The 16383-nt window shown below is 42.2% G+C and overlaps 1 protein-coding gene across 4 annotated transcripts in view; it reads right to left on the bottom strand.

Moving 5' to 3' along the window:
• Positions 1-7837: 7837 nt before the first annotated feature.
• GAS2L3 (growth arrest specific 2 like 3) overlaps positions 7838-16383 on the bottom strand; it is a 28467-nt gene continuing 19921 nt past the window's right edge. For all 4 annotated transcript variants that reach the window (XM_035126992.2, XM_035126993.2, XM_035126988.2 and 1 more), the window contains exons 6-9: positions 14978-15041; positions 13681-13819; positions 12975-13082; positions 7838-11877 (exon numbers count right to left, since the gene is read on the bottom strand). In XM_035126992.2, coding sequence (XP_034982883.1) covers positions 10483-11877; positions 12975-13082; positions 13681-13819; positions 14978-15041 — 1706 coding nt within the window. In that variant the 3' untranslated portion in view covers positions 7838-10482. The remainder of the gene's footprint in view (positions 11878-12974; positions 13083-13680; positions 13820-14977; positions 15042-16383) is intronic.

Genomic DNA, 16383 nt, shown 5'->3' with positions numbered 1-16383 from the left:
AAAAATCTATTTTTGCAAAACATCTATTTGAAAGCTTCTATTCTTTTATTGGCCAGGAAGCAGCTGCTAAGTGACCTGAATAAAGAAAACAATTGGGTTTTATGAGAATTTTTTCAAGCAAGTCAGTAAGATTAATTCTGTTTCTTCCCCATATGACATTCCAACTGACTTTTTCTTACTGATTTTAATGAAGAAACACATTGCATTCTATTATGAACATGGGGAGGTCTAGAAAATATCTCAAGCCCCTATGGATAGGAAGACATACATTCAACAAAATAAGGTAACTTACGGTATATTTTCAGATCATTCCCCTACAAAATATAACACAGTTCTACACATCCAGAATGCAGTTTCATTTCAACCAGGAATGTGGAACCTGCGGCTTTTTAGATGTTATTAGATTACAACTCTCCTCATCCCCAATCATTCACTGTGCTGCCTGGGGCTGATGCGAGTTACAAGCCAACTATGAAGGGAAGTAGGTCTGTTGCGAAGAGACTATTGGAAGACAGAGAGAGCAAATAGAAAGCAATAAAAGAAATCTGGCCCCCAACTCCAGAGAAGAGTCAGTAAGAGGGAAAAGAAGAAAGGACAGGTAGAAGCAGTTGCTCAGGTGGTATAAAAAAAGAGTGAGAAACTGAACTGCCCAGAGATGCTAAGTAAAAACAAACAAGAAGTACAAGCCTCCCCACCAGCTGAGAGCCAGTGTGGTGTGGTGGTTAAGAGCAGTAGACTCGTAATCTGGGGAACCGGGTTTGCGTCTCCGCTCCTCCACATGCAGCTGCTGAGTGACCTTGAGCTAGTCACACTTCTCTGAAGTCTCTCAGCCTCACTCACCTCACAGAGTGTTTGTTGTAGGGGAGGAAGGGAAAGGAGAATGTTAGCCGCTTTGAGACTCCTTAAAGGTAAAGGGACCCCTGACCATTAGGTCCCGTTGTGACCAACTCTGGGGTTGTGATGCTCATCTCACGTTATTGGCTGAGGGAGCCGGTGTACAGCTTCCAGGTCATGTGGCCAGCATGACAAAGCCGCTTCTGGCGAACCAGAGCAGCACATGGAAACACTGTTTACCTTCCCGCTTTAGCGGTACCTATTTATCTACTTGCACTTTGACATGCTTTCGAACTGCTAGGTTGGCAGGAGCTAGATCTGAGCAACGGGAGCTCACCGTCACGGGGATTCGAACCACCGACCTTCTGATCAGCAAACCCTAGGCTCTGTGGTTTAACCCACAGCACCACCCACACCACTAAGGGAGCTGCTTATATTCAGGTATTGTCTTTTTTTCCCCCTTGAATTTTAAAGGTGCGGCTTATATTTGGGTGCGGCTTATATTCAGGCCAATACGGTAGGTAAAAGGTAAAGGACCCCTGGACAGTTAAGTCTAGTCAAAGGTGACTTGGAGTTGCAGTGCTCATTTTGTTTCAGGTTGAGGGAGCCGGCGTTTGTCCACAGACAGCTTTTCGGGTCTTGTGGCCAGCATGACTAAACTGCTTCTGGTGCAACAGGACACAGTGACGGAAGCCAGAGCACATGGAAACACTGTTTACCTTCCCGCCGCAGCAGTACCTATTTATCTAATTGCGTTTTTTTAACCGCTAGGTTGGCAAGAGCTGGGGCAGAGCAACAGGAGCAAACTCCACCACGGGGATTCAAACCGCCAACCTTGTGATCGGCAAGCCCAAGAGGCTCAGTGGTTTAGACCACAACACCATCTGTGTCCCATGGTGCACCTTGCTAACACACCAGAGAGGAGGCAATGATGTCTTCTTCCAATATCTATTATCTGCTTGGTTTCCCTGTACCTGCCCCACCCTGCCCAAAAAAACCCTCCTATTCATGAAGCTGTCATCTGCACATGCACAAGGCTGTCTCAAATGTACACACCTCCGTTTAAGTGCAAAGTGAATGTGGATTATGTTTTCAAATAAGAGGAAACTGGTTTAAGGGGAAACACATCAGACAGCAGAAACTACAGGATAGATATGGATTGTGATAGATACCGGTATCATCAGGTGAACATGGTTTCCAAACACCAGCCAAAAGGGCAGGGGAGCCAGAGTAAATGGTAATATGTATGCAGCCAAACTTCCCAAGACGATTTGACAGCAGAAAGAGCTGCTGTTTGCTATGCTGCAGCGACACCATTGCAAAGAGCCAGAAGGTGGTATTGCAACTGTTAGCTTATCAGAGGACAAGAAGAGACAGATATAGTTCACTTTGACCTACAATGCTGCTGCCAGATCTAGAATGGCCCCGCAGCTAAGCAACTATTATCAAGACGGTTTATTATTATTTACTGTATTTACTGGCCCCTTCATGGATCAATGCCTTGTCGTGGCGAAGGGGCTTGAATAACTCAGAGAAGCTATGAGCTATGCCAGGCATCCCCAAACTTCGGCCCTCCAGATGTTTTGGACTACAATTCCCATCTTCCCTGACCACTGGTCCTCTTAGCTATGGATCATGGGAGTTGTAGGCAAAAACATCTGGAGGGCCACAGTTTGGGGATGCCTGAGCTATGCCATGCAGGGTCACCCAAGATGGACAGGTCATAGTGGAGAGTTTTGACTGTATTTATTTAGGCAACTCAATTAACATAGGCTCTCTTGGCTGAAAGAAATATAAGAAGCTAATATTAATGCAAGTCCCCAAAAATAAAGGGCGACATGAAAACTGCTATTGTTATGCCACAGAAAGGAAGAGGCAAAACCAGTTAAGAGCCTATTTTTGAAGGTCACAATTTTCCCCCAAAAGCCTAAATGAATAAAAAGGTGTTCATTCTCCTGGCACAAAAAGGCAGGGTGACTTTTCTGCAGTTAGGGTGCCACCACTGAGAATGGGGTGCTCACCTGACAGGCCCCAAAAAACAAGCTCTTAGTATCATTGGCTGCTCATGTAGAATACTCTGCCAATACAGATTCAACAGGTGCCTTCTGTTTCAACTTTTAAATGCCTGCTGAAAACTATCCTATTCCCTCAGGCTTATGAAGTCAAATAAAAAGACACCTTTCAATAATTTTTAACCGAATTCAGATTTTAACCTTTAAATATGGATTTTATTGGATGGTTGTAATTTGCTTTGATATTTTTTAATGAATAAATATGAATAATAAATAAAGAACCTCTCTTTTGTCCCCTCTTCACCTCTTGTTGCTCAGGCAGAAGCTGAGCTGCACAATCTCCCCAGTTTGACCACTTGTCTTTCACCAGATCATAATTCCTGTCAGCAAAAACACACCAGTCTCTACCAAACTCACATCATGCTCTTGCACATTTTTAAAGCAGTGGCTCTATTGTTAGCAGTGGACAATTCGAGAAGAATCAAAAGGCTGGCCCTACATGCCTGATATCAGATGCACTTAAAGCACAAAGCCTTTGGTCTACATCCTACCCAAATCAATGCAAAATCCCCACTTTCTTTAAAATTGCACCCAGGTCTAATATCAGGAGACAATGAGGTAGCCAAAACTGCTTAGCATGCTTTCTAAAAAAAACTTGCTTGGCTCGATGCTCAGTTTTGACAGCAGCAATAAATACTTTCAAGGTACTTCAAAGGCTCAATTTCATAGCGCGTACACAAATACACATAATTTATTATGGTCCTGTTTCACGGGTTCTTGTAGAATGCTGGACTCAGCAGAACTGAGCTGCTATTAGACATACTATTCATCAGAATGACACTTCACGGTAATTAGGTTTTTCCAGCTGCAATCACGTTGGCCCATACAATGGACTTCACGGCATCTGTATTTTTGCAGGGTAAACAACAACGGCCACTGTTCTTGCAACCTACGACCCATAAATAATTATTTAAAACCAAACACTTTAGGCACAATGTAATAATGAATCAATGCATTTCTAAACCACTTTTAAAACGATGAAATCGTAGAAGGGTCATCTAGTCCCAACCCCTGCAGTGCAGGAATCTCGGCACATAGTCACCCATCCAATTTGAAACAATACTGGACTTGGCTTTGTAAATGTGCTAGCCATTTTGTTGCAAATAACACAAAATGAATGCCTTGTACTGTACAAAAAAAGCCAAATTAATAAAAGGGCCACAGCCCAAACAACAGCAATGATTTGCAATTATTGGAGCAGCTCCAAAAATGCAGCACCTTCAACTGGGGTCAGGAACTAATGATCTGCATGGAGCTGCCCTCTCATTTGAGCTACAGATGGTGGCCTTCAGGTCCTGGACTGACTCCCGTACTTCTTAAGGTGGGGGGAAAACAAAACTAGGATTTCAAAGAGGGTGTTAAAATACACATTGTGGTTGTCAAGCGTGGATGTAATTAAAGTAAAAAAGAAAATGCAATTCTGGGCTGCATCAATAGGAGTATAGCATCTAGATCCAGGGAAGTAATAGTTCCACTGTATTCTGCTCTGGTCAGACCTCACCTGGAGTACTGTGTCCAGTTCTGGGCACCACAGTTCAAGAAGGATATTGACAAGCTGGAAAGTGTCCAGAAGAGGGCAACCAAAATGGTCAAAGGCCTGGAAACTATGCCTTATGAGGAACAGCTTAGGGAGCTGGGTATGTTTAACCCGGAGAAGAGAAGGTTAAGGGGTGTTATGATAGCCATGTTCAAATATATAAAAGGATGTCATATAGAGGAGGGAGAAAGATTGTTTTCTGCTGCTGCAGAGAAGCGGACATGGAGCAATGGATTCAAACTACAAGAAAGAAGATTCCACCTAAACATTAGGAAGAACTTCCTGACAGTAAGAGCTGTTTGGCAGTGGAATTTGCTGCCAAGGAGTGTGGTGGAGTCTCCTTCTTTGGAGGTCTTTAAGCAGAGGCTTGACAGGCATATGTCAGGAATGCTTTGATGGTGTTTCCTGCTTGGCAGGGGGTTGGACTGGATGGCCCTTGTAGTCTCTTCCAACTCTATGATTCTATGATTCTAAAGTATGAACTGATATGCTAAGATTGCTAGCCCCTTTCTCTTGAATTGCCATCCTTTGTTCATATATACAGTACATCCAGATGATGCCATTGAACTGTTTAGCTGTCCCTTGTTTTTTTCGGCCTTCGCATGGCGGGGCGGGCGGACTAGGGATTAGTTTTGCAAAATACCTGTATTGCAGCATCAGCTTGCAAGGACCCTGTTACTTTAATTAAAGCACTTCCTGACTGCAGATTCAACTCATTTTATTGTTTCCAGTTGCTCTGCTATTTGCCCTTTTTGCCTGGCCTCTCTGAATTGCCCCAAAATTAGTTTCTGAGTGACTAGAAGGGGAGGAGCTTTAACTACCAACTATTACGCCTCCTACAAGCAAAACAGCTATTTGTATTTATAATAGTCAAGTTAAATAGGAAGTGTTTAATTACTAAGCCAGGATGAATTTTAACTTCCTATATTGTGAAAGATACGTGCCACTTAATTTATCACTCTTACAATCGCAAATTTGTATTTCTCCATCTCCATACTTTGTGGTCTATACTTCAGATGAATAAAAGGATATAAAGCATATAGGAAAGAGGAAAGTAGTTTTCATGTTGCAAAGGACTTAACATTGAAGCCAGTTATTTATTTCTTTTCTCTACCAAACAAATTTCCTAAAATAGGAATATGACAATAATAGTTTAGCATAAAGGATATATTTAACCTGCAATCCGCTCACTTGGGCATAAGTACCATTGAAATCCAAAGGATTTCCTGCCAAATAGACATGTATAAGATTGCAGTGTCCACACACTGATTTCTGAAGACAATAAAGATGTAGGGAAATCATTTTTCTCCAGTGACGTATTTCTAAATTCTCCACTAGAGGTCCCCAAAGTACTGATCAACTTTCAAAAGGGAGAAGTACTGTAAAAGCATAAGCTCATTGCACATACCAGTTCCTTACTTTACCTCATGCAAAAGTCCACAGGCAGGGAGGCCAAGTGCTGAAAAGCTTATGGTGTAAAGCAGGGCTGGGGAGAGGGGGAGCATGACAGGGCAATAAGAGGATCAGATACGAGGCCTAGGTGGCCACATTTAGCCCTAATGCTCCCCACACATTATCCCAGTCTCCGCCCCTTCCTTAAGGAATGGAAGACCTTAAAGTGGCAGTAGTTTTACCTGGGCCTAGCATTCCACCTCTTCTCAGATACAGTGGTACATTGGTTCCCGAACTTAATCCATTCTGGAAGTCCGTTCGACTGCCAAAATTGTTCGAAAACCAGGACGTGGCTTCCGATTGGCTTCAGGAGCTTCCTGTACTCAATCGGAAGCTGCATCGGACGTTCGGCTTCCAAAAAACGTTTGCAAACCAGAACACTTATTTCCGGGTTTGCTGCGTTTGGGAGCCAATTTGTTCGGCAACGAAACCATTCGAGAACCAAGGTACCACTGTAAAATAGAAAATAATAATAATCCAAATTAGGCTAAGGTTATAGACTAACTGCCCAACACTAAACACAATATATGAATAGCTGATTTCCATGTACATCAGGGTATTTAGATAGATAGATACTTTATTGTCATTGTACTTTAAATAGTACAACGAAATTGAATTTAAGGTGGGAATGCAAGGCTACTTCCAGATCAACTGTCTTGTGTATTTCAGAATCTCTTGGCAGATTGTGATCTAATTCTGAAGGGTTTGTTTGGGTGGGTCTGGGGAAAAAATCAGGAGCAAAATTTCCTGTTTTTTTGGGGGAGGGGGTGTCAGGTGTCAGGGTATACATGTTTAGCCCATTTCAGTGGCTGGCATGGCTAAAGATTGGCATCCATTCTCTCCCCGCCCACCGACCTTTCTTTTTCACCATGAAAAACATGATTTCTTGCATTGTTTCTTGCATACTTTCATCATATTATACAAGTATACAGTACAATTCAGTTCCTTGAGGGCGGGCGAGTACAGCAAGAACATAGGAAGCTTTTTAGTGTGTCCATGACCATATATTTGATTGGAAGCTGCCTTAAATGTAGGTCTTCCATAGTTTGGTGACTGAATGACAAGAGACTTGTCAGGATTTCGAACACTGCTCTCTCCCAGCTTTACCTGGAGATGTCAGGATTTGAATCAGGGACCTTCTTCAAAGAAAGCTGATGCTCTGCTGAGCTAAAGCCCTTCTCCTTAGCTATACAAGGGGATGTTCCCATTGTCTTTTGTAGTGGCAAATATATCTACATAAACAAAGGGGTGAAGGTGACCCAGCCAAATTGTACTAGGCAGCCAGTATGACATACTGGCAAGTGTTAAAACAGGGAGATCCAGGTTCAAATCCACACTCAGCCATGATGATGGAACAGTCACCTCCTTTCAGCTTTATCTATCTTACAGGGCTGGGCTGGGGGACTTTGTAGCCAATGCGAATTCCTCAAGCGAAGGGAAGAATAAAAATGTAGAAAAGCATTTGTTAAAGGCCATTTCTGGATGAGCGCCCCCACACACATTAGAACTCGCATGGATCGTGGAATTGTAGAGTTGGAAGGGACCACAAGGGTCATCTAGTTCAACCCCCCCTGAAATGCAGGAATCATTTGCCCAACATGGGGTTTGAATCTATGACTTTGAGATGAAGAGTCTCATCTTCTGTCAGCTGAGCTGTCACATGAGCTTTCCATCTTTCCCAGACTTTCAGAGACAGCTCCATGGAGGATACACAAGCCTCAAACACCGTAGCTCAGATTTAGTAGCCCCCAGTTGCCTACAGAGATGTTTCATGGACATACCATTTAAATCAGGCATCCCCAAACTGCGGCCCTCCAGATGTTTTGGCCTACAACTCCCATGATCCCTAGCTAACAGGACTAGTGGTCAGGGAACATGGGAATTGTAGTCCAAAACATCTGGAGGGCCGAAGTTTGGGGATGCCTGATTTAAATACTAGTTGGGTAACTACAACAATCTTCAAATTACATATAATCCCATTCCATGCTACTTGACACATACACATCAATATAGCAATGAACAGGGGATGGTTCACTTTATTTTTTAAGGTTGATGTGCATACTATTCAGTAACAGACTTTTTTCTCTTTTTTTGGCGACTAAATAGCTGTAAAGACTTCCATGCTTGAGCCTTAATTAAAGCACCCAAAAGCAAAAACACTCGACATTGCCACATTTCTCATAGATTTCAGCAGTTTATTGACTTACAAAAATCCATAAATAATAGAAACTGGTAGTGCAGAAATGAATATTCATGTTATGGCCAGTAAAGATCAGACACTGACTTGTGTGAATACCTCTTCACTGCTGTTTTCCAATAAATAAAAAGTAGTTTTCAGGCACAACAGTTACTTTGTCTCCCAACCACTGGCGTATATGTAAGAGCTATATAGGTGCCATATATAACTAGTCACTCCAAAGCAGCTAAGGGGAAGGGTGCGTATAGCCACATTCCTGTGGAATTATCATGTACAGAATCAATGAGTGTAAACTGGAAGTGAACTGTTAAAACGTAAAGCTAGCTGTGGATATATTTTGTCCACACAGCATTGTTTTCAATGGGACACGCATTCTGCCTCATCTAGTCAGGCGTAAGTTTCTTTTCTAAGTGCAGCTAGAGCAGATGTGAAGAGCGGGGTGTGTGTGTGCGTGCGGCTGCTTATTTCCACTTCAGTCAATAATGGTTTACTAATTTGTGATTTTGGGCAGAATCCATTATCTCAAGATCGATTTCACCTGGGTTCGCAATGTACATTGCAATTAAAAACATGATTTGATATTCAGTAGTGCAACATGCAGTTTTGTGAGAAAGTGTTTTTTCTGACTCCTACATTTGGGGGGGGGGAAGTCTATGGAGAAGGAACTGCACAGTTGTTTTTTGAAAAAAGGTAAATGTCTAAAAAATACTGCTTTAGGAAGTACAGGTGTATACAAGCTGGTATACACACATGCAGTTAATCAACACCATCTTGCTTGAGAATGTACAGCTTTGTACTGAAGACACTTAGATCGAGCTACTTCCGCACCAAAGTTTGCTGCATATGGCAGGTTATGCTGTATTAAATGCAACAAGGAATGAATTATGTAGCTAGCATGAAGTAATGTGCAATATAAATATTAAAAAACCCACGTAGGCAGCTTATTTGAAAGGCATTTGAATTGTGCTTACAGATGTAAATCATATTATCTGAAGGTTGCTCACCCACTTCTGCAGACACAAGCATATTTCCTAGAATTCTACGGGGTGTTCTCCCTCCCATAGGGAGGTTTGGCTAATGCATTTTAAGCATGCAATCCATTAAGCACTGTGGCTGCACAAGCTCCACTCACCTCAGAAAGACTGACACGCCGAAGAGTTACAAAGCACCAGTGTTCATTAAATTGTTCCTGTGCAATCAGACCCAGAGTTTCATTTGCTTAAGCCCTGCTGAGATCAGCACAGGCTTGAACTGCACATGAATAAACTAGGGCACACGCCTGAACCCAGATATTTAAAATATCTTGTGATACAACAGAGCACATCATGTGCTAAGGCACTGAAGTTATGTTTTAAGACAGAAATTTTTAGTGTTCTTAGGGATGTAGTTTTATTGAACATTTAAATGGGACTTGCATAAGAGCTTTTAAATTAGAATAAATACCCCTTAAAAATGAAGGGTTGTATCCAGTGCTTCGCATGTGTAGTTCCACTGCCCCAGCAGAACTTGTTTCTTCTGTTCCTGCCACACACACACACCCCAAAAAACCCTATACTCTGGACACTCTCCCAACCCGCCAGAGTAGATTTTGAGAGGGGAGCTGGAGGGGACAGGAGAGGAGGAGGAAGGTCTGTTGTGCGTATGGAAATCCATCACAGAACAGAGCTGTAGCACGGGATATGCCCTAAGGCTAACTAAACATTTCTGTTCAGCATTGAAGATAAGCCAAACTACTACTAATAATAACTCTGATCTCTCCTCAATATAAAGCTACTCGCATGTTGGCTACTTCTACCTAATTTGTTTTTTTAAAAAAAACTTACTCACATCTTATTCTTGCTGAAATTAGTGTTTAGATACAACAAGGCTCAATTTCCCAATTCCACTTTTGACAAAAAGCATCTTCAGACCAAGTTCTGAATCAATGCACAAGAACGTCTCCTAAAAGGGCTAATGTCATCAGGAGATTGAACACATTCCTGATAAGTGTACCTTCCAGTGCACACTAATAAGGCTCCTATAAAGGATCCTGCTCCTTACTGTTTTTCCCTGGTAAGGAAAATACTAGGTGGCACATGGGATCAATTCAGAAATATCTGTCATGAGAAACGAACACTTTGTCACATCAAACACGAATGCCAGAATTGTACTAAAGATGCATAGAATACAGACTAAAGTAAGATGCCCTATAGAGATCAATGTACTACTGTATTAGAGAAGACTGGTATAAGTTCTGGTGAACACTCTTGGCCGATCAGTAGCTTATCAAACATCATCATTTATAGACAAGGGAGTTAATATCTTGATTACCATATTGTTATTTAAACATTTTACACTTGAATGAAGTAGCTACCGGAAGAGCAGGCAACATCAACGGTTAATATCCTTAGTTATTTTAACTTTTTGAGTTTCTTATTTCCACTCATAACAAAATAATTATCATCCTGCTTAGTCTTCAGTGTTGGGTCCTTTAAGCTTCCAGGTGTCCCCTTAGTAGTTACAGCAGTAGTCTTAACTTTTGAAAGAGGATTCTTAGTGGCTGGATGAAGGTTTTTCTCATTCTGAGAGGGTTTAACTGCTGATTGATCTCTGTTAGCACTTTGCATAGCCTTTTTTCTGGTTTCAACTTTGGTTGATTTTTGGGGAAGGCGCACCACGGACAGTGGGGTACGCTCGGGATGTTTTGACATTACCGGAGTTCTCGTCATGCTATTTTGGACCTTAACATTTTTGACAGATGTCTGGTTGTTAACAGATGAGGCTGCATTTTTACCCCTCGATCCCAACGAAGACATCAGCTGTGTTGATTTACCATCTGTAACCAAAGCAGAGCTAACAGCAGGTTTGATGTTTTTGGCCTGGCTAATTTCTGGCATGCCTCTGGGTGAGTGGGATTGTGCGGGTAATGTTTGGATGGTGATTTTGGGAACTGGTTTTGCAGAAGGCTGTTGAGACAAAGTTGGCTTCAGGACATGCGGATTTCTGTCAGCTGGCCTTGTAGGTCTTGCTAAGGTTTTTGAAAGAGGCTTAGCTTTGGCTGCAGCATCAAGCCGAGCTCTGCTATTAGGAGAATCAAAATCTTGTTCCACAGCCACTCTTTTAGCTTTTGTTCCAGGTAGCTCAGAAAGCTTACTTGCTGAACAAAAAAGGGCAGGATCCGAAACAGCTGGAGAATTCTGGGAATGTGCAAGTTTGGCTGGCGACAAGACACGTTTCTGAAGCGAATTTGAAGTCACAGCAGTTCTCAACAAGGAAGAGGAGGCGGAACCTTTATTTACAGGTTGCCTAACTTTTGAAACCGAAGTTGATTTATGGGAAGGAGATGCTGGTTTTTTTGATGCAGCTGCTGAAGATTTGGAAGATGGCATATTGTTATTCACTACTAAGCCTTTTGACTTGGTGTGCCCTGGTCCAAGCTGGCTTGTAGGAGATGTACATGTTGTTACTTTGGGAGAAGAAAGACCACCTGATTGTGGAAACTTGGCTACTGCCTGTTTTCTGTTAGTTACATGTGGAGTTTTTGGATCTGAAACAGGAGTACAGGGCTTTGAATTCTGTTTCTGATACGTATCCACCGCAGATATGGGATTCATGAGTGGAGGCTGGGGCGCTCTAGCAGATGAATCGGGAACAGTCTCATTGGAAGCACCTTTTTGAAACGCCAAGATTTTCTGTTCTAACGTTGCAAACTGCAGCACTCGGCAAGGGTCGTACTTGAGTAGAAAACCTTGAAGAGTATCCCAACCTCCACCAACACGTACCATCACATGCTTGCCGTGTAACATCTAGCAGAAGAAGGAAGAAAGAGTAGAGAATAGGATATTTGCTTTTTTTTTGTACTGCAGTATAGAAAGTATTCGGCTTAGAAGGATCTCTGAGGGGCCTTAATCCCCCCCTCTGGGACTCTATCATAGTTTCCCATTTACCAGCTTTCCTCATATATTACAGAAAGATCTCCAGCTGTCCCTGAAGACCACTCTACAAATCCTAAAAACATTAAACAAGTGCAGACAGAGGAATGCAAGCTGCCATCAACCACAGCAGAAAGCAGAGGGACTTATTGATCAAGCATTCCCTAGCTTCACTGAGCCAGGCATTCAGGCTGAATATGAAAAATACTGCATGGAAGATGGAGCAAGCTTGTTTTCTGCTGCTCCAGAGTGTAGAACCCAAACCAATGGATTCAATTTACTAGAAAAGAGATTCCAACAAAGTCTGTGGAATAACTTTTCGATGGCAAAAGATGCTTGGCGGTGAAATGGACTACCTTGGAAGGTAAGTGGACTCTGCTTCATTAGAAGGTTTTAAACTGAGATTGAATGGCCATCTCCCAGAGATTATTTAGCTATGGTTCCTGCATTGCAGGGGGCTTGACTAGATGACCCTTGGAGTGCCAAATCTATGATTCTAGGAAAGGTGCTAAGGGGGCCAGGAGTGCATGCACCAGCCTCTGCCCCCAAGATCCTTGAGCATGCTAGACCTTTCCCCTCTGCTACCAACCTTCATATGCTTGGTATGAATGTCTGAAGGGGACGGAACGGGCTTACAAGATTCCTCACAACCAGGAGTCCTGCATTACCAGTCAAATACACTTAGACCTTCCTCACATGGATACACTGGGCACTGGAGGTAGAGCTGATGCATGAGTCTCTGGCTCCTACAAAAAAAAATCTGCTCTTGTGTGTTCAGGCTGAATGCTTGCAGAGTGCTAGGGACAGTCTTCCAAACAGGCAGGGAAACTGCGAAAGTAACTTCACCAGGATGATGTCTCCATTCATGAGACTGAAATACTATCTGTGGGGATGTGGGCTATGCCCGGCCCAGATGAGACAGCCTATTCCAAAGCAAGAGATCGGAAACCATTTTGAGAAATTGAACTTACACGTATGAAGAGTATTTTGTCTCCCAACCTGTAGCGTCCTTCAGACAGGTACTCAATTGAAAACCTGTGGGAGCAGCTGCAAGGAGGATCTTCAGCAATGTGCTTAACCTATTTTGTACAAATATTTCCTGTTAATTTCTTCCTGTTATCTCCAAAAAATAATAATGAATGTGAACTTCCTGTTTTGCTACAAGAATGACATCACTGAAACCTAATGTGAAGATCTCATCCTTCTTCCTCAAAACTCCCAAGCTGATAACAAGCTCACACAATTTCAGAGGAAATGAAGAGCACTTTTAGTTGTTGCAGCAGATGCATTTTCTTCTTCCTGCATTGTGATCAAATTTCCTTTCCTACTTAGTTGGGTGTTTACGAGGATTGCAGCCAGACTTACCTGGAAAAGAGCTCCACTGAAGCTATGTGGGACTTAATTCTCAGTAAAGAACCACAGGATTACACCGATCAGATGGCAATCCTGTGAACAAGTTAGGCTGCTTAAATCCTACTGGGTGGAGGACATCAAGTTGATTTCCATGGCTCTACTCTGAGTATGACTCAAATTGGATACAACCCGATGGGATTACACAGATGAAGCTCATTTTCAAGTGGAGCTCCTTTTAAATGCACATTCAGAGGAGCACACAATACAAGGTAATTCACCGAAGCAAGCTAAAACCTCATTGGACCAAATGCAAGCGATACTTACTGCTTCGTGTAATTCTCCATGTTGACAACACGACTTGGGAGTGACAGCAGGAGCAACAGGATCAGAGGACATTAATAAGGTCTCTTCCAATTCAATTTCCTTTTCCAGTTTTACTAATACAGGCGGTTCAACTCCATATCTAGAAAAAGGAAATGACGGGTGAGAGGAAAAGGTACTGCATTTAGGTTAAATAAAATTCTGAAACAAGGAAATAGCTATTACATGTCTCTGGCATGTCTAAGGGCATATACAAGCAGGCTGTGAAGTATCTAAAACAGGCATCCCCAAACTTCGGTCCTCCAGATGTCTTGGACTACAATTCCCATCTTCCCCGACCATGGAAAGGGATCATGGGAGTTGTAAGCCAAAATATCTGGAGGGCCGCAGTTTGGGGATGCCTGATCTAAAACATAGGTTTAACTTCCTAAGAAATGCATAGCTGCCAAGTTATCCCTTTTTTAAAGGGATTTTCCCTTATGCTGAATAGGCTTCCTCGCGAGAAAAGGGAAAACTTGGCAGCTATGAGAAATGTAGGAAGTGCTCTCCAAAGGTTCAATCATATAAGCTGCAGAGCCAGATTCTCAGAACAAGTATTTGCCTGGGGGGGGGGGGGATTCTACATCAGGCATATGCAAACTCGGGCCTCCAGATGTTTTGGGACTACAACTCCCATCATCCCTAGCTAACAGGACCAGTGGTCAGGGATGATAGGAATTGTAGTCTCAAAACATCTGGAGGGCCGAGTTTGCCTATGCCGGTTCCACACGAACACACCAGAGCTTGGAAGCTGGGAGAGTGGGACTGAAGAATCAAACTGGAATGTCAGTGTTATCCCTGATGGTGTGCCCCCTTTGCTGGGACTTGACAACAATGCCATCTTTGATTTCAAAACCAAAAAAACCTTCCACCGCCTGCAGAATCTAATTCTGCCATTTTGACTTATGCTGCCCAATCCAATGAGAGAACACTGCCCCTTCTAGCCATGACTTGCTGAACTACTTATACTGAATTAAAATTTGGTAGGCTTTCTTTCCCTGAGTGACAAGGAGGCATAAAGAGGCTGGATCTCTGAAGAAAACCTTGAGAAACCATTTAAATGAAGATTAACCAACACAGTTGTAGCTGGACTACAATTCCTATCATCCATAACAAGTGGCCACACTGGCTGGGGCTTATGGGAGTTGTAGTTCAACAACATCTGGAGAGCAAGCACCACATTGGCTACCCTTCATTTAAGGTTTCTGAAGGTTTGCTCTACGTTACATACTTTATCTAGAAAACTGCAATGAATACACACCTTGATACAATGCGTCCGATTTCCAGTAGACAAAGGTACACTTGTCTGGGATCCTTATGCAGAACTGTGAAAAGAATTTTGAAAACTTAATGTTTTGCCTTATTTCATGGTAAGTTAGTTTTTATTTAAGGGTAAAAAAATCAACTGCAGACTAGAAATAACTTGCATGCAAGACAAAAGAAGGAGAAGTAACTCAGAGCACGGCTTTTAGTGCGGCTGCCCCTGTTTTGTGCAACAGAAGAAAAGTTATAATATGAAAGGCACCCACCATTTGCACTTTCCAGAAACAATTGAATATATTTTTGTTTCAATGGACTTTCTCACCTGGATGAATGGGTCTCTGCCGTGGGCATCTATTTGGTATTGTTTTAAAACTTATCTTCTGTGTTTTTAGCTATTCCTATTGTATTATGTACATCACCTTGAGACATGGATGTGGGAGGAGATGATGCTGATGATCAATCTAATATCCAAATTCTGAATTATTACTCCTATAGTTTTGTTCTCCAGGGCATCAACAACAGCTGTGCCAATAAAACACTTGGCTTAGCAATCACATTTCTGGACTTACTTCTCAATGAAAATCCTCCCCCTACCACGCAAAAAAGAAAATCGAACTGTAGGAACTTGTCAAAAGATTTGGAAAGATGTCAGATACTGATGCGTGTGAAGAAAAAAAAACAGTCATCAACAAAAAAAAAGAAGTCTCCTTCTTCTGAAGGAGATCTGAAGAAGTGTGCATGCACACGAAAGCTCATACCAAAATAAAAACTTAGTTGGTCTTTAAGGTGCTACTGAAGGAATTTTTTTATTTTACAACAAAAAAAAGACACCACAATTCCAAGTTTCCTAGGATTCTATATCAGATACAGACTCTCTTCTCATTTTGTATTTTCCTGTTGTAAACCGTCCTGGGATCTTCAGATAAAGGGCAGTATACAAATTTAATATCATTATCATCACGTTGTGATCCTTGGATGGAGTGGCAGTATAAAAATTATTAAGGTTCCTGCATTGTTCAAATGCAAAGGAAATTGGGTGGCAAGGCAGAGCTATATGCTTGCGCAAGGGAATCCAGTGTCCAAACAAAACAGCCACTCCTTATTTCCAAATATGCTTGAATCCAAAAGGGCACAGCAGGCTAAGAGGAATTTCGCCCCTCCAAGGAGGCTCTTTGCCAAGAGCATACAAAGCACGCATTTATGCTGCGAAGCCAGCTACTGTGTTAACTAGTCAGCAGCCTTCCAAATACTCTGAGCTATATACACGATGCAATATGGTCTGACTGGTTCCAATTATAAATGTTGCCAACTCCATTATACCTAGATGAAAATGAAATTATTCTCTATTAGACATCTTATTTCATTATTTATGAAGTCATCTTACCCAATATGATCTCTGATTTT

Source organism: Zootoca vivipara, chromosome 10, assembly GCF_963506605.1.
Source record: "Zootoca vivipara chromosome 10, rZooViv1.1, whole genome shotgun sequence".
NCBI classification, from domain to species: domain Eukaryota; kingdom Metazoa; phylum Chordata; class Lepidosauria; order Squamata; family Lacertidae; genus Zootoca; species Zootoca vivipara.
This window is presented reverse-complemented; position numbering and strand designations above follow the sequence as displayed.